Here is a 26719-nt window from a genome sequence, read left to right as displayed (position 1 = left end):
ACAGACCAGGCCAATTTTCCAACCATGTGTTTTAAAAAGGACATGACATTTTCTTCTCAAGTGGATCACTGCTTAGTTTATTTCTGTTGCAACAAGGAATTTTCTGAGACTAAATCCTGACTTCCTTGGACTGAATATGACCATAGGTAAGGTACAGTTTTAAATGCTAGAACAGAGCAAACTGATAACAAAGTTCACTTGCTGGAAAAGTCCTTGCATGGTCTATGCTTCTATGCTCCTTACATAATGGGCAGTTTGGCCTGACAATGAAGTAGAAATTTGTGTTTCATATGACATTACAACACAAGCTATCAGGCTGACAAAAGTTTAACTATTTAAACAGAAGAAAAATCAACAAAATCAATTCAGTGGGATATACAGTTATTAACAAGGACTCATATACAGTCTCAAAATAATGTACCATCTGACTCATCTTTCAAACAGAAGTTATTTAATGGGATCAATAATTTCCCCACTCAAGAGCTTTCATGAATTCCTCTTCGGTAAAAGAAAGCATCTTGGCAGCTTCAATGTGCATCTAAAAAAAAAAAGTGAGCAGAAGGTAAAATAGTGTGAATGAGCAATACAAAATCCTGACTAACTGGGATATTTTATGGGTTTTAATAAAGCAATTAATATTTAATAATTAATTCATTAATAAATTCCTGAAAATCTGACAACTCTTGTGACATCTGAAGAACACACATAAGAAAATGTGATCCACATTCTTTCAAGCTGATCAACATACAATTTAAAGTTATTACAAAGCAAATCTCATCCTACTACTGATATTTAATGTCTTTGGGGAATATTTTCCCTCTGTCATTCTTCAGTCTCTGTCTGCTCTGTGCATCTGAAGCTGCCACACAAATATTATACAAATAGCCTAAATCAGGTTTTTCTAATTCATTCAACAAAAGGCCTGTTTGAAGCAGACTTGAATCCTCCCCCTGATTGTGAATACTGAGCACATGTGAGCTTCAGCTGCCCTTCCCCAGTGCCTTCTGCCAGAAGCTGCAAGGGGCAGGGTTAGCCTCAGTCCCTTCAGAAAGGACAACTCTCAGCATCCTTCCTCTGTGAGTAACACTTTTTGTAAGAAAAGGTAAGTGGCTTTCTCTCCTATCTGCAGTTCTGATACAGCATTTGTAATTGCTTAAAAATGTATTTAATGCAATTTGTGACATCTGTCTGAGTCCATGGGTTTGATTCCCAGTCAAACAGAAATGCTGCTCTGTGACACCCATTTCAGTGAATTCATGTTCCAGAGGACAATGAGCTACCTCATCTGGAAGAACATATTTTGAGTGAATGCTGAGTAGTTTTCATTCTCAAAATAAAACTGCAGAGCTAGAAGGGCCAGCCAAAGGCTAAGTTAGCACTATTGCTGTTGGGTGAATCCCCAGGATCTCCTCTGCATCCTGTTACTGCCAGAAAAATTCTCTTGCACTGGAAATACATAAGCAGCCCCACTTCCTTTTTTCCACTTACCTGTCCTCCTTTGCCCTGTGTTGGGGAGGTATTCCAGAATCAAGAGTGTGGTTTCATATTGCAATTCCCAGTTCTTAGGATCAGGGTGCAAAATACTCACACTTAAGTTGCCACTTCATACAGAACTATTCTTCCTCTTGGGGCTCAACAGCTTCAAAAGTGTTTACTAAATGTCTGGTGATCACTGAGTACTCCAAGGGTAAATAAAATATTCGACTTTCTTATCTCTAGGGCTGGCCCTTCTTAAACAGGGTTCTGCTCAACAAGCCACCATACATTGCTTGCTTTAGCTGTCTTACAGCTTTGGTTTGAGAATGCAAGAAGTGCACTGACTCCATCCCAAAACGAATCCCAGGAGATTCTGCAGAGTAAGCAATTGGAAGTGACCCACTCTGTGCTGTTAAGGTCCTGTCCAGCCCATAGCTCTTCATGTCTCATGCTGCCTCAGAAGGAGAACTGATGGAAATTACTGCACACATCCCATCTATTTTAAGTGAAAAGTGTAATGGAACTAGTAAGTGGAAAATAATTAGATTTGGGAAATATCTCTTAGTATAGATTCTTCTCATTTTAATTTCCTTCCATGTAAACTCACAGTTTTTCAGGATTACTTTGCTGGACAGTAGATGCATTTAGCTAGAGGTTGTTAGATGAAATACACCCATAGTCTGCTCCTTACCTTTTGTCTCTTCAAAATATCAATTAACTTTAACTGCTTTTTAAAACCTGTAATCAGCTCTCCTTTTTGTTTCTGCAGTTTCTTGTTTTCTGCTTTTAACTCTTCGATCATTTTGAGTTCTTGATTAGCTACATCCTACCAAAGGAAGAAAAGGAGAAATTATGAAAATGGTGCTTTAACTAATGAAACCTAGCATTACATAAGAAAATGACAAACAGTAGCCACACATGACACTTCTGAAAAGAAATGGGATTAATCAAAATACTCCCACATTAAAGCTTAAAAAAGAAAAGAAAATCTTGGCAACAAGAGCCGTGGTTTGCCTTTGTATGTGTTAGGTGTGTATGTGAACTTCTCCCTCTTTCTAAACAGGTCTCATTTTCACAGAAATGAGGAAAATCAGAAAGGCTTTAACTTCATTCTGTACATTTCTTCTCCCTCCAGAGTTTGCAGTAGTATCCTCTAAGGTAACTTATTGAGGCCTTTTGTGACTTGCTCCAAATTAATTTTGGGGCTGCCTGTAAGAGATACGAAGCTCCCAAAGCCCATCAAGCTTTTTGTCTCATTCTAGCATTACTGAGTGATTACAGACTGGAAATTGCTTCCCTCAGCCACAGTACCTTGTTGCTTTGCTTCAGTTTATTCAGCTCCACTTTGTACTTCTCCACTTCTTCCAAGGCCCTGTTTAAACGCACCTCAGTTGCACTCTGAGTGGCTGCACCCTGCTTTTGGGCACGCTTTACACCCTCCAATTCCTGTTGAAGAAGGAAAGGACAAACCAAGAAAAACATCATGAATAATGGTGTTCTAATGAATCCTGTATCAACAACACACAAAAAAGGCTCACCCTTGAAAGCTGAAGAGTCTGAACTTCTTTGGCCTGTAACAGAACCTGTCTCAAAGACAATTCTACCATTAAAACAACCCATTTTCCTTTGAAGTCTTGAAAAAAAAATCTTTCTCATCTTTATTTTTTTAAGCTTCTCTTGGGGTAAATTGTGAAGCTGATCATATAAGATTGAAAAACCTTGTATGATCAGTCAGAAAAAGAGAAAAAAGTATCAGTATGTCCATTCTGTGACAGATTTTGGAATGGTGGCTGGTGTTCCCAGCTCCTTCTTCCCACCTGCTCCATTCACCTCTTTGCCCCAGGGATTACTACATGCAATTCCCACCAAGAAGTGAAAGCAGCCTGCTGCAGATGGCTGAGGGTAGTAACTATTTCATTTGGCAGAAAAGAGTTCATCAATTGTTATGGCACCAATCAAAGCAGTCATCTCTTGACTCTGCTGACAGGATTTCATAGTGCTGTAAGTGGGGAAATGAGAGAAAGGAACCAACTTGAGGAACAGAATAATGAGACTAAAGATCAGGGAATATAGATAACAAACAGAGTAAAAGAAATAAACAACTCTGGCAGAAAGAGCACATCTTGTGTTTTATGAAAAAAAGAAATAGACTCTTTCTTTAAAATATCAAATATTTTGTAATGGGCACAGGAAGTTTCTTTTAACCAAATCAAGGTAGAGAGGGGGCTTACTGATAATGAGGTGGCCCTCAGACTGCCTCATTTCTGAGCAACTGTTCTATTTTCTCAATTCTACACCTGTTCTGTGGTGGTTACTCAAGACTTCCACATCATTTAGCCAAGAAATACATACTAATTGACCTCTTTGTCTTGTATCAAGATGATGGAGTTGTGAATGAAGTCTATTACATCCTTTGTGCTATATATTTTATTCTGCATTAATATGAAAAGCTTTGGAATAGTCTTTCAAGCATTTAATGACCAAAAAAATAGTCTACATGCAATGCAAATTACTTATCAGCTAATCAGATCATTTAATGAAAGAATTCTAAGAATTCTTTTAGGGATTTTTGACATTTGCTGTCACACATAATACCTTATCAAGGACTTTTTTGCAAGTCATCTAGTGAGGGTATATTGTTAAATGTATTAGACTCCAAGTTTTTAATCTTTAAAATGCCTGAAATAAATGTTTTATTTTGTAACTAGGTAAGGTTTCTGCCATTTCTTCAATACTTTAAGTCAAAGCTGGATTAGTTTTCTCATATAATATTTATCTAAGAGTGGGAGGATAAACTACTGTGGTTTAAAATTGCATCCCATTTAAGTTTCTGGATTTTCCCCACTGTTCTGCCATGGCTTAGGCATTGAGTATCAGCAGGGGCTGTGATGGCCCACAAGTAACCCTCACCAGGCCTTCTGTCCTCCCAGCAGCAGTGCAGGCAGCACTGCCATCTTTAGGGAGCTCTGCAACACCTCCCCAAAAAACAATTTTGAGAGAAGGTGTACTTAACATCAAGCCTTTCTTCAAGGCAAGGATAACCCCCTGTACAAAAGCTTAAAAACAGTAAGAGTACAACTTTGGTGTTTCCCAGACCACTATGTAACATTAGAGCTTGGCTGAATAAGTGGGAGAGAACACAAAGAAAGGAATGTTCTTGTAGACCACTGGTGAAACAAATGAGAGAGGTGATAGCATTTATAAGATCAACTAGATAGGAAAAAATTGGAATGCTGGAAAGAAAAAGATGGAAATTTCTGGGAGTATCAGAATTCAGTTACTGCCTTAGGTGGGTGCTGCAGCAGTAATGAACACCAAAAGAAGAAAAGGTAAAAATAATGAAATAGTTACCATGTTTCAGGTAAATTGTGAAAAGCAGGTGAGAATCTTTGCCTAGGCACATATAAAAAGTTCCTGGGGGATTAATGAATTAAAAAAACTTGATAATCTAAGGAGTTTGGGGAAGCATGTATCACACCTTAAGTCTACCATCACCTACATTGCAACAACAGAAAAAGCAAAAAAGCCCCAAAAACTGAGGTTACATTTGTGCTCTCAGCTATACAGAAAACTTTGTCCAGACTGAAAGAGTCATGAGAGTTCAGCAGCACAGTAGCACCATTTCAAGCCTGTGTTCACAGGAAATTTCTTTTAAACACGTCTGGAATCGACTACATTAATTAAATAGGGTTGAATAATACTTCGTATCTAAAAAATAGAGCAGTTTTTAGTCTTCTAAATCCACTGGAGATTTAAGCAGTTACTGCAAAATTATTTTTACATGCATGGTTTTTGCAGTTAGATAATTTAATATAGCAGAGAAAATGTGTAAAGTACCTTCTGAATTAGCAGAGAATCTTTCATTACACATACTTGCTTTTTTTGCTGTCATAGTATTTTAAAGGATTACCACTATTTATCATGACCATGGCTAACTGGCAACCTTGACAAATTTTAGAAAACACCATCTATGAGGAACAATTGAAGCAACTGAGGATGGTAAATCCAAAGCAAAGACCAGTGAGGGAAGTGATCATATTCTGGCTATGGTACCTGTGCAGGGGAAGTGAATAAACCTTTCATCCCATTTCCTAAATACTTTCTAACTGTGACTGTGTGCAAGGAAGTGATGAAAATTGCCACTCCAGAAAGCTGTAAGTACAGGTTAAACAAACTTATATCCCAGATGGTTTGAATATAATTTGTCCTGTCTTGCTTTAAGAGAAGGAACTAAATGACTGTAAATCTCTAGACCCTATTGACTGTGAGCTGATGAGCAGCATAAACACTAGTACTGAATATTTTTCCTCACAATCAGTTTAACAGAATTTAAAACCTCCAAGTATCTGCACAAAAAACCACAAAGACCATGTTAGTTTTAAAATGCCAGAACTATGAAACATTAAGATATAAGCACACCCACATGAATCCATACTATGATTAATGGAAGTATGAGCCCTTGATGGGCTGAGCTGTGTTCTGTTTTCCCCGTTTTTTTAACTGAAACATTCTCCTGGTTGTATTACAAGTACTACCCAACACTGTATGCATGCCATGATTTTGAAATCAACCTCTCTAGCTCTGAGTAATTAAAGAAAAACACATGCTGCCCTTAAGATGAAGTTGCAAACAAAGCAAGCTGTGTCTGCAGCCATCTGCTGCACTGGCCATGGCACCACTGGGGGACAGCAGCCACGCTCACCTGGCTCAGCCACCCTGCAGGGCCTGCTTTTCCATTTGGGACAACAAGCACACCCCTTCCCTTACCTGCACAAGATAAGCTTCAGGTGCTTTAAAAAAAAAAGTTCAGTAGGTTCTACACCTTACAACAGAATTTATAGAAGCAATTAAAAATATGATTAAAACCCGAAAAATGAAATTTCCTTGTACTTTTCAGGATTGGTTTTTAAATTTGACAGCAGTTTCTGAAAAGGTAGTTTTTAAATTTGACAGCAGTTTCTGAAAAGGTAGTTTTGTCTCTTGTGGGTCTTTTACATAGGAATTTAATTTTAAAACACAAATATATGACTGTAAAAGCAGAAGAAAATGTTAGCAAAATATATTATTTCTTCCTTAAAAAAAAATTCAGCCATTTAAAAATACAATTTATAAATTAACAGACATTGAAACATTAATGAGATCTTTGTACATGGCTCTATCACTCCATCAGGGAACAGAGGGTAATTTCATGTGGGTTTTTCCCTTTTTGAGAAAAATAAGACTAATATCTGCAATACCTTTTCTAGTGCAGTGACCTCTTGTTGTAACCCTTCAGTTTTTTTGTTTGCTTCTTGTGACAACATTTTGTACTTCTCAATCTGAGACTGCTGCAGGCTGATTGTTCGTTGCAGTCTTGAGTTTTCTTCTTCAGTATCTTTGAGCCGAGTTCCTAAATTCTGATTTTCATCATCCTATGTGGCAGTAATTAGCAAAAAAACACAGCTAAATTATTGCAAGGGAGCAGGAGGGTAATGCAGTAATGTCTTGTAAATAACAGGCAGTTAGAATATATGTGCTGTAGATTTAGAAATAGCAACAAGTAAGACTAAGAAAACAAAACACCATTTCACAGAGATAATACTTTAAAAAACAGTAACAGTTTTCTCATTTAATATTCTGCAGTCTTTTACTTGAAACTGTCTTGTAGCAGTATGTAAAACATTTCTCATAGCTCAAAGGTTTTGAAAATAATCAAAATGTTATAGAATTATATAAATAACAGCAGTACATAGATATTTTGTGACATTTTTGTGAGAACAGCTAAATGCACATATTAGGAAAAATTATGGGAAAAAAGAAGAGACTGTAATTACTGATGAACCACTCCATTGTGTTTCAGGAGATTATCTGGTTTTGACTTAAAAGCAAGCTAATGATCCAGGATACATCAAATATTCAAATTTAAGATTCTCTGAACATGAAGTGAGTCCTGTCTTAGATTCATGACCTACTGGCAATTACATCCCACATTAAGCATTATAATTCAAGGCATTTTTCTTTTATAACCTTTCAAACATTGTAAGTGAATACTAATGTAGATTGTTTCAGAGACACATTATGCCCTGCTTTTCTTTAAGCAAAAGAAACCAAGGCACACAGAGAAATGGAATTTCTGTGAAAAAAAAGTCTCTCTGCTGTTCTCTCAGTCCCTTGGAATACCAGCTTCCCACCTGAGAAATCTGTATGCTTTATCCTAAGTGCTTCTCATGACTTCATGCACCTCAGAAACTCCCACCTCTTTAAATTTAAACAGATTTACTGCTTCCTTATAACAAGTGGACTGTGAATTGGAACCAAACCCAGAATCTATCTCAAGGCTTTGCCAAAACGAAATTTTTGTGACCTTCTGAATGTAATAGTTATTTTCACACCAGAGAAACTAGAACCCAAAATGATAAATTTACATACAAAGTGCTAAGGGAGCAGGACTAGAAAAAGTACAAGGTTGTCTTCTGTCATCTGCTACAGTAACTGAATTCTGTCATGATTTTGGCATGGAATGATGAAGTTCAATAGCTTCTGACAAAATTATATTTGATTTGAAAATTACTTTAAAATCTAATGTAACAACATTCTTCTGATCACAGCATAGAAGTATTGAAATGCAGAAGTAACTGTGTTGATAAAAATGAAGTACAGATATAAAATATCAAAATCTAATTACTTCTAAAGATTTTGTTCATGTACTTATTTCAAAAAACCCATTTACTATCATCCTGCTCCTTAATTCTAAATTAAAAGCGTGTAAGAAAACACATAGGTGTTTAGCCATATGTTCTTAATGTCATCATCACTTTTGGGCCTGTGGAATAGGTGGAAAAAAGCATTCTGAAGTTAAGAGACCACAAATAAAAATAGTGCAGTTATGTAAAATAGAGAGTTAGTTCAAAAACCTTGCTTGATTACAAATACATGAATAAGAAGTGATCTGTCTGGCAGACAGATATGAACTACTTAAGTTTTAACAGTTCAAGAGCTGCTTGAGCATCACTTTAAAATATCCTGCCAGACAGTGCAGATTATAAAAGTCACTTGTACATTCTAACAGTGAAGTATCAGTGTAGCCTCACAATGCCTTAAGTTCAGGCTGATCTGCCCAGGTACATAATGCCAAATACTGTCCTCTGCATCAGTTGTACTCTGGAGAACAGAGAAAGCCTAATTTCTGTTTTGATTACAATATTCCACTTTAAATGGAAGCTCTTTCCACACTTGGATCCACTGATGACACTGAAAGCACCTGACTATTTCTCAAGATTTTCTATTTCTCAAGCTAGTCTGTTTCTCATTTTCCCCTAAACATCCATCTCATCCCAGCAGCCAGCTCTGGGCACACTCCCCTTCTCTCTGCACTCCACAATCTGCATTTCACCACCACTGTTTCTCCTCCTTTTTCTCAGGCTCCCTCTCCTTCCCAGCAGGAAGGAGATGGTTTGAGACTTTGCAGAACCACAGTGGCCCTACAGCTGGGGCATGTCATTGTTCCCAGTGGTTCTCTCCTGCCCCAAATTATTTTCCATTAAGTGCATTTTGAATGCTTTTAGCCCAAGATCACACATACAGAAATTACCACCCCTAACTCTAAATCTGTACAGTATTTAAAAGAAATAGAACATTAACTCTTAATACTTGAAACAGAAAAGTTGAGAGAATTCTGTTTTGGAATTATTTGTTAAAGAGGCCTATTCCATTTCTAGATTAAAAAATTAATCCCTTACCTTTTTCCTGCATTCAAACACTATATTTGCCAGGTCTTCCTGCATCACACGTAACTTTGCCTTAAGAAATCTGATTTGAGCTTCTGTGAACATAAAGAGTTACATTTAATATACACGAGTCCTCATTATTCAATGCAGACAAGAACCAAAACTGATGCAAGAACTCACTTTCATCTTGTATTTAAAACCACATGACATTGTTTATAATTATTGAAGAGAAATAGGCAAACAAAAACCCAGATTTCTAAAAAAGTGTTTGCAGATTTCTCACACATTCTTAGGCAAAGCTTTGTATAGATTTTTTCCTTTTAATGACTGAACTTGACATCTTTAAATTGTAAAAGACTCATAATGCTGAACACTGAAACTTACTGAAAACTTGCATCATACCATGCTGTACATGGCAGCACTTCTTGAGTTTGAAGTCAACAAAACTGTATTATAGGGCATGTCTACATTGCAATCCAGCTGGAGCTACAACTTCTCTAGTTACAGCCAAAGTAATTTTAAGCTGTGCACAACAAGGAATTTGATGTAGGTTGCAAACCCCTCCTAACAGGTAAATATCCCTCCCACACAGTACTCTATGCTTTTTAAAAGTACACTGCTAACATTCTTCAACTAATAGTTTAAAATTAAATCCATGTAATCAGATGTTTTTCCAAATGAAATTCTGTCTTGCTCTTGGACAGCTAAGGAATGGACTGGCATGACAAAACAAGCTGTGTGGGAACAGTCTGTTCTCATACTTCCTATTCCCCAGATCATTCACAAGGAACTTCCTCTGGAAAGACTTCCTTTTGACAAGCATCAAGCATGAAAATAGTCTGAAAATCAAGCTGACTAACATAGGAATAACCATTATTCCCAGTAGTTACAAGAGGAAAAGAATAAAGTGAAGGAGAAGGACCTAGAGCTAGGAGTGGAGGAATAGATGGGTACAGGTGTTCATTTGCTGTAATAGGAATTTGTTTCATTTCACCCATCTTCCCTCATCAATTGCAGCTTAAGCTTGAACTCTGAAGAGGTCAACAATAAGTACAGTTTAGGAAAACACCATGAAAAAATAAGATACAGGCTGACTTTCATTCCTCCTTTTATATCCTTGCTAGCTTCTGGTAACTGGTGGCTGTCAAGATGGAGACCATAATGAAAACTTCATGTTTAATCCCCTTGCAGGTACTTCTATACTATTAAGTTACTTGATTTTCTTCATGAAACATACTGTAGTTTGGCATTTACCACATCCTGTGGCAATGAGCTGGCTAATTTAATTATTCTTTATGTGAAAGAGAAACACTTTGTGTAGCTTACTTTAAATCCAATTTAATGTGGCATTTACTAGTGTTTGCATTAGAGAAAGACAGCTTTCCCTTCATTACTGTTTTCATTAGAGAACTTTCATATTGCCTTTGTTTTATTTTCAAACTGAAAATTCAAATTCAAGCTCTTCTACACTTCTCATTGCACTGTACACTCTGAATATGTGTTTTTGATAGTTCTGCATCCTACATTTGAGATCTGTGAGAATCTGAGAACTGAGGATCTGAGAACTGTGCCATTCTCAAGATGGGGTAGCATTAATTATATAATAGTGTGATGGTAACAGCACAATATTCTGTTTTCTGCTATCTTCTGAAGGATTTCTAAAAATTCATTGCCTTTTCCACTGTGAACAGGCAGTAAGTTTGTACTTTTGGAGATTATTTAGTTATCACTAAATTAAGCTATTTTATTTAGTCATCATTAAATTTAGTTATCAGTAATTAGGGAAATTCCAGCTCAGTAGTAGGTGTGACTGGAGTTCTGTAGTAGGTGGGACTGGAAAGCTGTGTTTTCTGTCAGTGTTACTCTGCACTCTTTAACACAGAATATAAACTTGTGCTTCACCACCTCACTCAGTACATGAGATTCTTTTGCAATACTTCATCAGTCTTAACTACCCTAAAATCATTGTTACATAGACAAATTTACCAGCTATCAATGTAAGCTCTGTGACAAATTCCTCTAGGGCTAGACCACTGCCTGTAAAAACTGGTTCTTTTTACCATTTTGTTTCCTCTTTTACTCAGCTATTAGTCCACAGACAGCTTCTGTCTTATTCAGCTGTGTGTCATTAAGAGCACTTAGCAGTAAAACCTGTGAAAATTCAAGTGCACAACTAGAACTGGATCAGTCTTGGGAGGTGCCCATGATCCAAATCATCTGAATTCTGACAAGGGGGAAAGATAATTAAACAATTAGCTTCCTAACTGGTCAATTTTAATCACCTGATGAGGGTGATAAGGGGGAGTATCACTTCATAGGATGGTCTTAGGTTATAAAGTAACCAAAGATTTAGGGACTGTAAACAAGAAAAGGACATCAGAGAGACTCTGATACCCTACAAGAAAGAACAGATTTTTTGAATTCTTGAGATAAGATGAAGATTAACATGAATTGCAACAATATATTCAAGTATTTTATTCCTATGTGTAAGGGTATATTAGATAAAAATAGAGCTTCATGTTCAGCCATCTCTATGTCTGTGTGCTTCTGTCATTGCTGGTTACTGCAGAGCTGAATTATAACTCTCCCAAAACAGTCCCAGACTAAAATAATGTCTAAGCTACTGTGTTGGCAGCACTGTGGTAACCTGTGATCCTGAAATAAAGACAGGGAACCCAATTCCAGGAAGAGTGCTGCAAGAGGCTCAAGGAAAGGACAATACCATGGAACTTTATCAGCACATTGGCCTAAACAGCTGGGCACAGGCACACAGGCCTAAGGAATCCATGACAGAGATTCCCACTGAGCCCTCTCTGTAACAGGGCCTGCTCAATACCTGTGCTGCTTCCTTGTGAACACCCTAACTGAGAGTCTGACACTGCTGGGGTGCCCTGCAATAGCTTATTTACCACATTAAGGAGGCATTCAGAGTGTTCCAAACAGTCAACATCAAATTCAAAACTCAAAAATCAATCCAGAGGATTTTTATTTCATCATTAAAGTTACAGAAACAATCCTCAATACTCCAATACATGCCCTTGGTCCCTGATTACAAGGCACCAGTGATAACTCTTCTTGAGTTGCCTTGAATTGATTCGGTAGAAGTTTCCAATGCAAGCTAAAGCAATTTCTTTTTGGTTCAGGAAGAAAACTATAAAAAAGTTATCTGAGGATCTGTTATGGGAGACTTGGTAACAGAAGATGTGCAAAGAATTACATGAGGTTAGAAACCAAGCTATTTCTGTGTTGGCATGCTTGTTGACATCAAGCTGTTAGATTACAAGGAGAGGGCTCAGGCACTTCCAGCTACTGGGGTGAATCTCTGACTTCATGCTCGCTTCAGCATTGTAAGGAACTACACAAACTCACTTTTATCACACCAGAGCCAAAAAGACAGATGTGTGTCATGCCTTTAGCCTTGCTGGCAAATGCTCCAATCCCTTCCCTGTTCTGTTTCTAGGACAGATATAAACACACCATTTGCAGTGGGAAAATATCTGGAGGATTCTAATTCAAGCACTGTAGCTGAAGCATTACCTTGTTTCAGCCACTTGCTGAGATCCACAGCTCTGAGGAAAGGCTTTTGCCTCCAAAGACAGAGTCTGTGCAAAGACTGAAGCTCATCTTTTTGGAAATACGAGCTGAGCATCCTGTACTTCTGTTTTCCCAGTGAAATGAATCAAATGCTATGCACTTATTCAATATATGTAACCATCCAAATACTTTCCTACAGAGGTGGAAAGGAAGATAAAAATTCACTTTTCCATGTAATCAGTTATATGTGAACTGATCTTCCTCTAGGCCTATATAGAGAGGAAAAACTTTCTTTCCCTTTTCCTTTAGGTTAAGGGCTATAGAATTTTCCCTGTAATTTTTACAGAAACTCCTTTTTTCTCTCCCCAGGAAAACCCATTTCTAACAGTCATGAAGCAAGAATAAATGTACAAACCATGGAAGGAAACTTACCTGCTCCCATCTCATTTCCAACCCTTGGAATAATATCATCATCTTGACAGTCTGGTAAGACTCCTTTCTTTAGTCTTTCTTCAACTTTGCTAATTGTTTTTGCTAAAGAAAAACCTATGCAATCTTCCAGTACTGCAACACCATCAGCACTTTGTACTTCCACATTTCTTATTTTTGAACTAAAAAAAATGAAAACCCTAGATTTTAAATTTATGATACATCATATTTTTGTAAAATATTTTTAGTATTTGCTATTTTTAAGAGTGTACAGTTATTTACCTGCATTTAATGCAATTTCATTACCTGCATTCATATGGAAGATGCATCGATGGCAATTTCTCATTTGCTTTCTGTAAGATACCTTTACCATATTCCACATAAATAATTACAAGATTTTACATACTATAATGTAGAAGGCAGAGAAACCACTACCATTTTCAACTGAGAAGATTCTGGCACGGTCTTCTCATCCAACAAATCCATAACTAAATCAGAGTAAAGCAAAGAAAGAGAGGGATGTTCTATTGGCTTTGGCTACTGTCCTGGTGTGATCTTCTATCCTCTGTTGTCATTTCTGCTCTTTCCTCTCCCTGCCACATTATCTTGTAGAACTCTGTTGTCCCTGGCTGTACTCCTACCTTATGACAATTTCTACATCATTATGACCAGCCTAGGAAACTTCACTGATCCTAGAAACTGCATATCAACATTTTCATGAAACCAAAATGCAGGGTAACAAATCACCTACACAGCTTTCTCCTATAGAAAGGTGATCTCAGTTCTCACAGGATCTGAAGCTCCTAAATTCTTATTCCAACATATCCTCATTCCAGTCTCCAAACCCCTCCTAAATTTCTTCCACAACTTTTGGGTTGTCCCACAGGCTCTGTATCAGCACAATTCCACTTCCAAACCTCATGAGGAGATGCCAGCATAACAACCTCCCCTGAAATGCCCAAGATAGGTCTGAAGGGTCTCCCCAGGGATTTCCAACTCCTGTAAGACAGCCTCAGCCTGTCAGTTCCATGTCCTGCCACCTTGCAGACAATTTTCATCTATTTTGGTATTATGCCATAATTCAAGGCTGTTTTAATTTGCGTCCAGGCTCTTCTGGATTTTTTGATGCTTCTCTCTTTGTCCAGATCTCCCTTTCTTGGTTTTACAACCTTGAATTTGCTACCTCCAGAGCTGAAGCTTCTCAGCTGGAAGCCCCTGGAGGCTGTGTTGTATTTCTGAGCCTCTTGTCCTGTGAGCCCAACATTCACTACAAGGCCTCACGTTCCCCAGCACCATCTGATCACAAATCAGGCTGCAGCACCCAGGTGTGCTGGCCCAGGCTGCCTCAGGTGCTCCATTCTTGCTCACTGGGCCTCCTTTCACTGAAGGAGTTTACAGAATTTACAGTTTAGAGATTGTACAGATAGAGAATGTACAGTTTACAGAGTTTACAGAATTCAGCTGGCAGCCTTGAGAAGTGCTAAAGCAGAAAGCAACTGTTTCATTGCTGCAATATTAATCACATATATTCACTGATAGTTTTTGGTGCAAGTAAACAGAAATAGCCACCTAGGGAGCTGACTGAGGAAGTTTGATACATTTATTTGTATAAATATAAAAGCATACATCCATAAAATAAGTTGATAGAGAAAAACAGCAATGAAAAGATTTCATTACATACCTTGAAGTTGTTCTTTTTCCCTTACTTGCAGAGTATGGTCTGTTCTGAGCTGTAGGCACAGAAGGAAATTTCTTCTTGTTTTCTACCTAAAAGTTTTTTCAAAAATTAGTGGGGTATTATTATTATTATTGAATTACTTTTTTTTTCTATTTTTTTTGTGGGTTTTTTTTTCTTCTTCATCTATCTATACTTGAGGTAGTTTTCAAAGAATGCTTTTCAAACTTTCCAAATGACTTCTCAAGTTTATTTGCACTCATCTTTAGCTTGCAAACTTTTATGTCTCTACACCCTAACTGTAATACACCCAATAGTCATTGGCTCGTGGGAGTTTTTCCACACGTACATGTATAAATCTATGCACAAGCAAGACTCTGAGCTTTTATTAATTACTGGACTGTCATCATGCCTTCAAAAATATGGTATTTTATGCATTATTTTAGTATTATAAAGTCCCCACTGAAGGAAGATATAACAATACTTCTTTCACTTTCAAACAAATATTCTAAAAAAAATAGAGGGTTTTCTACTGTATTTTGATAAATAACTGCAGATGTATTTTAGAAGCTCCAGCTCACCTCATAAAAGTTTCAATATAGTTGTAGTTAGAGACTACTGAGATTGTTCTTAATCTCATTTTTCCATTACAGTTTCTAAATTCAGTTACTCTGACTACTTGTTTATCTAGACAGTTATTATTAGAAGACACTAGTACTGCCTGTAGAATTATAGAGGTGAGGAAGGGAAGAGAGCAAAAAGCTAATTATTTTCTAATATTTTTCACTTGGAATTCTTAATTTGATGTTCAAAACACTGAACATTTCTCTCAATGCTGAAAAGAAAACAGAATACAAAAATTAAACATTGGGTAAGTCCACCTGACCACCAGAGGCACTGAGGAGCTCTGCTAACAGTGTCCCTGTAGCACTGCTCTGGGCATCACTTCCCTTTGGCTTGGCACCCATGTAAGGGCAGGGTAGCCTCAAACCATGAGCCATTATATTTTTGAAATTATGCTAGAAAAGAATTTAACCAGGATAGTTTTGGTACCTTTGCAAGTGAATTTGTAAGAGATGAAACTTCAGGACAGTGAGGATCTCTGCAATAAAAAAAAAAAAAAAAAAAAAAAAAAAAAAAAAAAAAAAAAAAAAAAAAAAGTAAAAATTCACTGATCTATAAAAATGTGAACACTTTGCAGTTAAAATACAGCCCCCCTGTCAGAATCAGGAGAATAACATTTTATAGGTCTAGAATAAACAATACAGCTAAGGTGGGAACATATACTGAGTTCAAGCATAAATTCAGTCTCATCCATGGTCTGTCCAGTCTACCTCATTTGCAACCCAAATCACCTGGTGAGTCTATGGTTTCTCATACAGCAGTACTCATGTACCAGAATCCTGACCTTGTCTCTTGGAATTCAGGCTCCTGCTAGTTAGATAATGATTCCCTGTAGCAGGGAGTACTCAGCAAAGCAGAGTTACAGCTTCCCCAGGACAAGCCAGACCCAAAGACTGCCAGCAGCTCACTGGGTAACACCCACATGACATAAACCTGCGAGCTCACACAAAGGAAGTGCAGATATAACCAGGGTCCTCTACATCTCCACCTGTCCTGGCAGGATCAGACTGACTGTTCTCAGGTCAATTGACAGGGACTGTCAGAGGAATATGAAGTGGAGCAATTTATACATTAAGCCTCATAGAATTTTCTCTGAAATAAGTATTATAAATATGGTATCTATTTTACAGTCAGGGAATAAAACTAAGAATAAAAAAAAAAAGAGCAGCTTTCTTATCTGCTTATTTGGCTGAAAACTGTGCTTCTTAGTAACTGAATTTTAGGTTAAATGATTACTTTTCAAGTCTATTGAAATTAAGCAGAAAGTTTTTGCATGCTGTGTACTATTCAGGTCAAATTCCTTGTCAGATAGATATACAGATATGTAGATACAATTTTGCTTTCAAAATGAGTTACGAGTGAATGTATATTATTGCAATGAAAGGCTGTTTTTAAACTGCCCTTTATAATTTTTTTACTTCAATTAAAACACTGGCTTATAACAGATTTTGAATAAAATTTAAATTTCTGGCTCATTAAGTCACTTAAGTTTTTTTGTCAGGCTGATTTGAGCAAATGTTTAGCTCTTGCCTTTAAAAATTTCATCGACGTTCATCAACAAGAATTATCTGCACAAAGCTCTGTATTTTATTAATCCAAAAAAAAACCCAACAACATCAACAAAAAAACAAAAACAACAAAAAAAAAAAAAAAACCAAAAAAACAAAACAAAAAAAAAAAAAAACCCACAAAAACAACCTGGAGAAATCATCTGTGTGTGGCTGGCAACAGACCTTAAGAATAGGATGATTAGTTTTTGTCTATTTACCCCAGTTTCCTCAAGCTTTCTCCCTATTGGCTAGCTCTAGGAGCATGCAGAAGGTGAGGATTTGCTGCCACAGAAATAGCAGTTCTATGTTATTCTGAAAAATATGAAAACGCAACACGCTCTATACTCAAGAAAACAAATATATTCTTTCCCTCAATAATCTGTTCCTACTGTATCTGTTGTCTTACGGTCGTCTTAAAAAAACCAAACCAAAACAAAAAACCCAACCTCATTGTATCTCTCAAATTCTCCTAATGGTTCTTCCCTGCTGCCCGCCCCATTTTGCCAGCCCCTTGTGCATGTGCAGCCGCAGCTCGGTGAGAGGCGGCGGGCACCGGGCACAGCCCCGGGCCGGGCACCGGGCACAGCCCCGGGGGCGCAGCCGGGCACAGCCCCGGGCCGGGCACAGGCACGGGCACAGCCCCGGGGGCGCAGCCCGGCACTGCCCCGGGCCGGGCACAGGCACGGGCACAGCCCCGGGGGCGCAGCCCGGCACTGCCCCGGGCCGGGCCCCGGCGCGGCCGCTGCAGCCCCGGCGGGCACCGGCGCTGCCCATGCGCGGCCCTGCCCAGCGCCGCCAGCCGGGCCCCGGCTGCAGAGGGAGCGGGTAAACAACAGCTCATTGCAGCGCGCTCTCACCCGAGCTGCTTTGTTGCTAAGGAATTCAGATTTCCCTGCAGACAATATGCTGCAAGTACTCCAGAACAAATTCATTTAAAATATACGTTGACTTGGAAAGTGACTTAAATATTTGTTGTCTTTTTTCTACTTTGCTTACTCATTTGTTTTTTCCTTTCAACTTATCATTTTTCCCCTTTCTTTGCTTCAGTTCCTCTCTCCTTTCCAGATGATTTTCATTCTCCTTAAAGGAATCAACAGAAATTTCAACGAGATAGTTCAAAAATATCTCAAGTGCTTCCTTGAGATTTAAGGCCTATCCTCTTGCACAATTCCAAAAGAAAAGAATTTTTAATTAAATATTAAATACTTTGAACTAATCTAATTGAATGGCCTCAATGTTCACTCATGGATAATCAGTGTGCCTAATTCCTAGCACACATTTCTAATTTTTTTTCACTGCAGCATGGGATTTCCAGTCTTCTCTCTTGTAAATGTTTACCAGAACACCATGTTTACCAGACTGTGGTTGTTTTAAGGTGTTTTAATTTAGGTTGGTAATTGGTAGGTCAGCTGACACTCTGACGTGTTAGTTACCCTTTTTGTTTCTTTTTTTAAAAATTCTTCCAACATTTCAATTTATTCTAATGTGTACCATCAAAGCTAATAATTCTCTTTGTGGGGCTTCTTTCACAGAAGCTGCCTTGCTGTCGCACCTTTTTGTGTACTGGAAACCCCTTTTATTTTCAGAAAAACTCCATGTCTTTGCTTCTGTTCTACACATAAGTAACTATTTGATCATCTTTATCAGACCTTCATATACCCTCTTTGAAAAGATTTCTAACTGCAGCTTAACATTTGAAGCATTTTGTTGTCTGTTCCTGTATCTTTCTTAGCCAGATTAGTAGCACCATAAATTTAGGAACCTACAGATGAGATCCTTGATAAACTGTGTATTAATCTATCTTAAATTCACCCATTTCCCACACTCCCAATACAAAACCCTTGAACAGCTAAGGCAATAATAATGCCCCTGAGTGACAAAGGGAATTCAGCCCTGTCCCCACTGGGGGGCCGTGGACACTCGGGCTGTGCTCATCCCGGCCAAAGGCATGCAGGCCCCAGCACTGTAATGGGATCCACATTCCAGAGGGTGGCAGCTCAATGTTTGCCTGTCTAGGGCTTTGTGTTTGTTTTCATCAGGCATTTCCTGTCCCAGGAACATTTAGGCCAAGTCAGATGTGAACCAGTGTCTATTCCTTCATTTTGTCAGTTCAACTGTTAAAAACCATCCACTGCCAAGTGCCTACTGTTTGGTATTGCAAAGAAACCTGTGACCTTACTTTGCTCTTTTACAAAGGTCAGCACTTCTTAATATCTTAGATAGAACATTCCAGCAAAATTAAGCCTTCCTTGAAATAACAAGGAATAACACTGCTTAGGATCACTTTTTTTTTTTAATAATAGGAAAAAAATTAGACTCCACCAATGCAGTATGCAGCAAAGATAGATAAACAGGAGCATGGTTAGGACACAAGGCATGCAGGATCAGTGTGAGGCTCCCCACCAATTATACACAGCAGTTGTAAAGCACATACCTCTGTCTGTCATCTTCAGGTGACTTATTCTGTGCTGAAACTGGCTGAGGTAGTATCTTCTGTTGGCCTTTCTTCATTAAAAAAAAGGAAAAAAAAGTAGTTGATTTTGGGAGACTATAATCCATTCAAGATGAATTACCTATTTGTAAATCACAAATCACAGTAACTACAGTCTACTATGGAAAAGAATGGAAACTAGTCTACTGTGGAAAAGAACTTTTGAAACACAGGAAAAGATGTCTAAAAATTAAAATGCCATTACTGTTTTGTTGTTAAATGTATATCTGTGCAATCTGGCTGTGCCATGTGGTATATTAAGTACCCTAAGAATATTTCATCTTCTGCTATATTTAGAGAAGAAAAGAACAGTGGTTTTGTTGTTGCTGTTTTCTAAAGGAAAGAGACTAGATGCTATTTTGGCTGTTTCATCTGCTCCTGTTCAAATGCCAAGCATTTAGCCTCAGCTTGTCACTGCTCAAGAGAAGAATATGTTTTCACAGCCCATAAAATTTAAGTTTCAACAGTAGGAAAAGTGCATACAAGCACAGCTTTCCAGAATACTTAGTAATTTGCTTTTTAAGCCTTGTTTATTTGAATGAGTGTACTTATAATGAATATTTCTAATATGCAGAACACCTTCTCCAAACTGTTTTGGGTACAAACCATACCTGTCCCGTTCTCTTTTCATTCATTTGTCCAACTTTTGTATAAAGTGTTGATTCCATCTGGTTAAACAATAGTACTGATAATGAACAGCAACTTTTTCTGTTTTGAGAAAACTTCCTTCTTACTAAATTCATGTTTTCTATTTGTGTTGCTTATTCTTTGTATCTCTTTCAGCTTGAACAATGTAGATCATATTTCACTAGGAGGTTACTGTAACATTATCTGGTTTTCAAATACTAATTTTTAGTATTTAAGGCATAAAACCACCTACAGATACTTTTCTTAAACAACTAAAGTTTTTAATGTGGTTTTAGGTATGTATCTGCACAAATGCTGTAGGCAGGTGTGTGAATACCTACCTGATGAAATTACATAGAAACTATTTTTTAATGTATTTTTAATACAGGTTTACAACTTCGAAAAGAAATAAATTAAAGCTTACCTTGCATTTGAAAGCAACATGCTTTTAGTAGTCAAGGTCTAAATTTCTTTTGAAGCTCAACCCTGTGTGCATGTGAATCCAGACTAAATTACATAACAGTCTGCTACTCACCATTAGTTCTTCAGCCTGACGCACCAGTATTTCAGTTTTGGCTTCTAATTCTGCATTCAGTCGCCTAAAAGAGTAAGAATTTTTTATCACTGAGTTTTTGAAAAATTTAAAAAGAATAAATGTCAGCGTGACAGTATTTTTGCCTGAACTAAGTGAAATTTTAATGATTCCTACAAAGGAATGCTGAAACACTTCAAGGTATTAAAGTTATGTTTCAACAATTTCCTGTTTTTCAGCCAAATGAATAGTAATAAAACACATACACCCATTAAACAGCACAGTTTAGACTATTAAGTGTGAGAGGTGAAGGATATCTTTAGCTTTGGACATGCTATTTCTTAATGCAGTTTGTCTTTATTTCCTAAAAGTTTTCCATGTTTAACAGAGTCCTTCCTTTCAGTACACCCAGCAGCAGGGGTTGGGGAAGGACTCGTGTAGGACTGCATTGCTCATCAGGTATTTTGAGATGTGTTGCCGTATGGATGTGCGGGTTACGGCACTGGGGTGTTCCTGTGTGCTCTCACACAGCCCCTGGTGCTGTGACTGCCGGAGTGTGACATGCGGCTCTCTGTTCACTGGGGCTGGGCACTAACAGGTAACAGGGACAGGCCGCCCATTTAAAACCTTTACAGCTTTTAAGCTGTTTTTAACAAGCTTAAGCTTTTATACAGTCGTAATTTAGAACTAAAGTCAATGTCCAAAGTGCAGAAGAACCTCGTGTCCGGGCCTAGAGCCTGCCTGAGGCGCGGTGTCCCGGGGCGTGGGCGCTGTCCCGCGGCCCCGGGCAGTGCCATCCGCCCTCTGCGGGGACGGGGCCGCGGCACCGGCTACAGGGGACGAGCTGTGCGCTGGTCCCACGGGCCAGGGCCTCCTTACTTGTACTGCTCCTCCTTGGCCAGCCATGCTCCGCTCAGCGCGCCGGGCCCCGCCAGCACCTGGGGGCTGCCGACCGCTCTCTGCACCTGCGGGGAGGATGCCATAGTCAGCGGGGCGGGCTCGGCACGGCCCCGCCGCTCCGAGTCCGAGCCCAGCCCGAGCCGCCGCCTTACCCGGGGCAAATCCCCACCCCGCCGGGCCGCGCCGACCGCCGACATTTTGTCCGCGCCGAGGCCGCTGTGGCGTCGCCTTCGCCCGGGCAACCGGGGGCCGCCCGCCCTCGCTCCCGCCCTCCCTCCTTCCCTCTCTCCTCCCCTCCGTCCAGATCAGGGCCCCAGCGACCGCCGCGGGGACAGGCCCGTGCGCAGGGACCAGCTGGCACCCGGCATGGCACTGGGCTGCCACGGGTTCAGGTGAGGGGCAGGTGAAAGCGTCTGAGGGGCCATTACCATTGTTAGTGTAATAAATATTTATTACAGCCCCTTCTGACCTTGCTACACTTTGTCCTGCCAGCGTCCCCTCATTTCATTGCAGTAAACTTCCTGTTTGCGGCATGACAGTAACTGTGCCCCGCTCTGTACAGCTCTTTGGGGCTGCTGTCCCTCTGCGTTTCCTATACACACATTTATGTGATTGTTGCCTAGTTTAAGTCTTGTCCTCCACCACTTGTTTGAATCCCTCCATTATTTTTGTCCCTCGCCCCCACACAGTTTGATTTTGCTGCATTTCTCCTTCCAGCCACCCATGAGCCTGTTGCCACTCTCATCTGTCACAAAATCTGACAGACACAGAACGGATCAGGTTGGAAGGAATCACAGCAGGGTCATCTGGTCCACCCTCCCAGCTTAATCAGGGTCATCCCTGAGCACATGGCACAGGATTGCATCCAGATGGTTCTGGAATATCTCCAGGGAGGGAGACTCCACGCCCTCTCTGGGCAGCCTGTACCAGTGCTCACAGCCTTTTCCAGTGCTCACAGCCTGTTCCAGTGCTCGCTCACTGCACAGTAAAGAAGTTCTTCCTCAGTTCAGCAGGAACTTCCTGTGCCTCAGTTTCTGCCCATTGCCTCGAGTCCCATTGCTCAGCATCACCGAGTAGGTTGCAGATTACTTGCCCACTCCCCTGCTCATTCACTCCCATCTCCTTTTCTGACTTCCTAGTGGATTGTGCCTCTGCATGAGACAGTAGCCCAACTGTCCTGCACCAGGTATCTATAGAGCAAGAATAATGTGGGTCTATACTGAGTTATGTGGGCTGTATATGATTTTAATTAAGAGATTTGCACAAGGGAAATCAGAAGGGCTTTGCTGGCTGGAAGTAGAAGGTCTGTGCTGAAGGATTTCTGCAGAAGTATTACTTGCAAAGTAGAAGAAATACTTGAGATTTTGAGCATTGAGACAGGCAATGTAATGGGATAAATGAGGTGAAATGAAAGACAGGACTAATGTGATTAGTGAAAGGCAAAAAATAGAAATATCAATATAGAAAATGAGAGTGATTAGCACTAATGTTAATTCAAAAGTATTGGCACACAGAGAGAAAAGAGTGAGCCTGTGAAAAATGTTATGGGGACTTTGAAAAAACATCCATCAAGAAGTCAGTCCATTTCCATAATTTTTATGTTTTTACTAGTAAGAATAGTAAGGGGTTAATGGTGGCATTAAAACAAACAAACAAAAACAAAAAAACCCAAACCAGAATTTAACTCCATCATTTATATTTTTGGTTTCAAAAAACTGAAAGGGTGAGGTCAATAGTAGAGATCTAACCTCCATGGGAAAAAAAACTGACTTTGTTAAGAAATCAATCACAGATTCTAAGAGACATTAACACATCATAACCAAACTCATGTTTTAGAAATATTTCTAGTGACATTCTGGGGGATTTGAAGAGAAACAGGGGAACTAGAGAAGGAAACAAAGGTTGGTGGGATGAAAGCTAAGAGGAGAAATATGCTCTTTCCAAACAGGAGTTTTTTTCCCCAAAAAATATAATTTCTTTTTGCAGAACTAAAATACCATCTTATTAGTACTTTTACTTGTTTTAAAGTTCTTGCACAAAATAGCTATAAGAGTGCAACACCTTAAAATGCCAAAAGTATTAGCTAGAAGATCTCTGGTAGTTAGATACTGAGGCAACAAAATCACTGGTTGAGATTAGAGAGATTAGAGCAACTGGTTTTCTAGCCAGCTTTTAGCTAAGACTTAATAAACAAAAGAGGGGTAATTTATTATATCATAAATTATTAAATATGTTAACAAACACAGCAACACAAGGTTATTTTTGTTTAAAACCCCCTGGGATTAATAACATACATACATACTAGGATTGCAAATTTGCACAATATTTCTAAGATCCAGAGCATGATTTATTTAATATGATTTATTTTTTGAAATATTATATCAATTGGATTTAAACTGCAGCTGCCTATATTTGAAGTAATATGAAAAGATCAGTATATTTGGAAAAGTATTTCTTAGTAAACTTTAAAGTATTTCTCCAGAGATGTCGAAAACAAAATTAGAAAGAATAAGAGATTTTCTTACATTCTTGATCCCTTACTCCATTAAGGTTTTATCACTTTGAAGTTGACCTGATGTGACCTTAACAGTTGTGGTTAATTCTCTAATACATAGTTGGTAACTGGGTAGAGAATAGGCTTATATTGGAGAACCCAACCAATAGCAAGATACATAAGGAGATAGGAAAATTTATCTCAGCATTTATCTGGGGGGAAAAAAGGCATTTGAAAGCATAACATTGGTATATGGTATAAGACTTAGCCAGCAATATTTGTTAGCAAATTCCAGTTTTCCATTTTTTAAGGGTTGACTCAAACATAAGTGTCTGTAAAATGAAAATGTTTTTGTCGTTTTGAGGTGAAGTGTACAGCAGGTTAGAGACAGGTTTTAACCAGAGTGATATTTGTGATCATGATCTGTACTTGGCACCTCTTTCTAGGGACCTCTGTGTTTAGAACAGTACATCATCACATCACTCTATTTTTTGCAAGTGTTTCAATTTTTGTTTTCTGAGCATTATAAGATTGCAAAATTAAATTACTCCAACAGAAATGTTAAGTTCAAATTGAAGTTGTTCACTGTGTTGCCATTGGTTTTCTTCCAGCAAAGGAGGAGATAGGTGAGAGAACAGAAGAGCTCCATCATTACAGCTGTTAGGAGTGCTTTGGGACAGAAGGGTGTGTGTAGCTGCTGGGATGTTAGCACAGTTTACTGCAGAAGACTGCTGAGGATCGATATACAGTGTTTACTTTTGATTAAACCAAAGCACATGCATTATTTAGTTGTTACTCATGGTCCTCTTCCTTCTGCAGGCACAAATTTTGTGATCTCTTTCCTCCTTCAATAAAAATATAAAAGCATGAGATTTTTATATAAGCCTAATATCTTCATGCTTTTAGACAAAATTTTTGTTCATAGTATTTTCTTATTTGCTTAAAGATTCATTATACAGAATTTCCCTCTCTCTTCATAAAAGCTGTGATGTTTAGTAGAGACCTAGAAAACTATCAGCAGGAAAGGACAGGATTTCACTGTATCTCACATTACTTGTCAGAACCAGAGGAACAGCCGTGGTTTGGCACAGTGTTTTCTTCCATAAAAATTATTGCAAATGTATCAGGCCAAAGAGATAACAGCTGATATGCTGGCTCAAGCTTTTTGGTTTTGTGGGATTTTTTTTATTGTAAGGCCCATTGTAAACAAATAAATAGCGCATATAGATGCCACAAATGCTTACAATTTTTAGATCAAGAGTCATGTTAAGGGCTGTATATTGTCATTGGTATGTGGTAGAGCTAGATTGGATTAACCTGCTGTCACTACAGGCCTCTCCCATTTATACATCTGTTGGTTCCACCTCTAGAAGAAAATGTCTTTCATAGGACTTGCAGCTGTCTGCTGGACCTCCATCCTAGGAAAGAGGGATGCTTCACCAAGGCAGTATGACTCAAAATGTTCATGCTTCCATGCCAGCAACTTTGTTTGCCTGGGACCGTTTTTAGTGCTTCCATTGCCCTGCTGCGGGTCTGGCAGCCCCAGAGGGGCGGCCTCTCTCAGTCCGGCCATGGTGCTGCCCTCAGAGCCGCCCTGATTGCAGGCACGGGGCCACACAGCAGAGCACTGCAGCCTTGCAGGGGTGTGTGCTGCCATGGGGCTGCTCCACTGCATCACTGCCATGGGGCTGCTCCACTACATCTCTGGCGTGGGGCTGCTCCATAGCATCTCTGCCATGGGGCTGCTCCACTGCATCACTGCCATGGGGCTGCTCCATTGCATCACTGCCATGGGGCTGCTCCATTGCATCTCTGCCATGGGGCTGCTCCACTGCATCACTGCCATGGGGCTGCTCCACTGCATCTCTGCCATGGGGCTGCTCCATAGCATCTCTGCCATGGGGCTGCTCCACTGCATCTCTGGCATGGGGCTGCTCCATTGCATTGCTGCCATGTCTCTGCTTGGCGTGAGCTGCTCTTCACAGCATCCTTCTCCTCCCAGCAGGGCATGCCCGGGGAGCCTCTCGCTGCACAAACCCCGGGCAGGCTCAGCCAGCCACAAGGAAGGGAACCAGAGACAGGCTGAGTGCAGCACTCGCTCACGAAGGCAAATAACGTCAAGCTAGCAGGCAGTTGTTTGTTTACTTATTTATTCTGAATGTGCCAGAGAGGATGTCAAACTTAAATCCAAGGCATATCACTGTAACCTAAGCAACTGTAACCATTACAGCCATTTCACACTTGAATAGTTTCCCTACCTTTAATTTTGCCCTCATTTTTCTAGTTCCAATTTCCTGGAGGGGAGAGAGGGAAGAGCAAAATTTGGAATGAATTTTAAGTGGAATTTAATACTTAGCAGATTTCTGGAAACCAGTATGGGTTAGTATTTTTGGTTTTGTTTTGGTTGGGTTTTTGAAGGGGGGTGGTTGTTTGTTTGTTTGTTGTTAGCTTTTCATCTTGTTTTTTACTTTAAAAGATAACATGTTTCTGTTGTATGGAGTGTATTATAGCTAATCTTGAATTCAACTAAAAATCAATAAAATACAATATTATTGTGCAATCATAGGAAAAAAAAAGCAAAACCAAACTTGTTTACTTCATTTTCAGACATTAGTGGAATGGCAGGATCTAGACAATATGTTGCTATTAAATCAATAATCCAGACATTGAGGGAATTCCCC

At 39.2% G+C, this 26719-nt stretch overlaps 1 protein-coding gene across 5 annotated transcripts; it reads right to left on the bottom strand.

Moving 5' to 3' along the window:
• Positions 1-48: 48 nt before the first annotated feature.
• On the bottom strand, positions 49-21792 carry TEX9 (testis expressed 9). Of its 5 annotated transcripts, XM_059481930.1 has the most exons (12): positions 21697-21792; positions 21524-21609; positions 20648-20711; positions 19429-19499; positions 15874-15922; positions 14827-14912; positions 13149-13327; positions 9195-9277; positions 6714-6887; positions 2788-2922; positions 2168-2302; positions 49-538 (listed from the first exon to the last, which is right to left on the bottom strand). In XM_059481930.1, exons 1-12 carry the CDS (start codon positions 21739-21741, stop codon positions 461-463), a joined length of 1185 nt encoding a protein of 394 aa, XP_059337913.1. In that variant the 5' UTR covers positions 21742-21792; the 3' UTR covers positions 49-460. The 5 variants fall into 5 exon arrangements, with proteins under 5 accessions (XP_059337913.1, XP_059337916.1, XP_059337914.1 ...); XM_059481933.1 differs by lacking the exons at positions 15874-15922; positions 21524-21609; positions 21697-21792 and having other exon boundaries at positions 20648-20663; XM_059481931.1 differs by lacking the exons at positions 19429-19499; positions 20648-20711; positions 21524-21609; positions 21697-21792 and adding an exon at positions 17441-17599.
• Between the last annotated feature and the right edge of the window lie 4927 nt (positions 21793-26719).

This window comes from Ammospiza nelsoni, chromosome 14 (assembly GCF_027579445.1).
Source record: "Ammospiza nelsoni isolate bAmmNel1 chromosome 14, bAmmNel1.pri, whole genome shotgun sequence".
In the NCBI taxonomy this organism is placed as follows: Eukaryota; Metazoa; Chordata; class Aves; order Passeriformes; family Passerellidae; genus Ammospiza; species Ammospiza nelsoni.
Note: the sequence above shows the minus strand (reverse complement) of the source record. Positions and strands in the feature narration are given on the sequence as shown.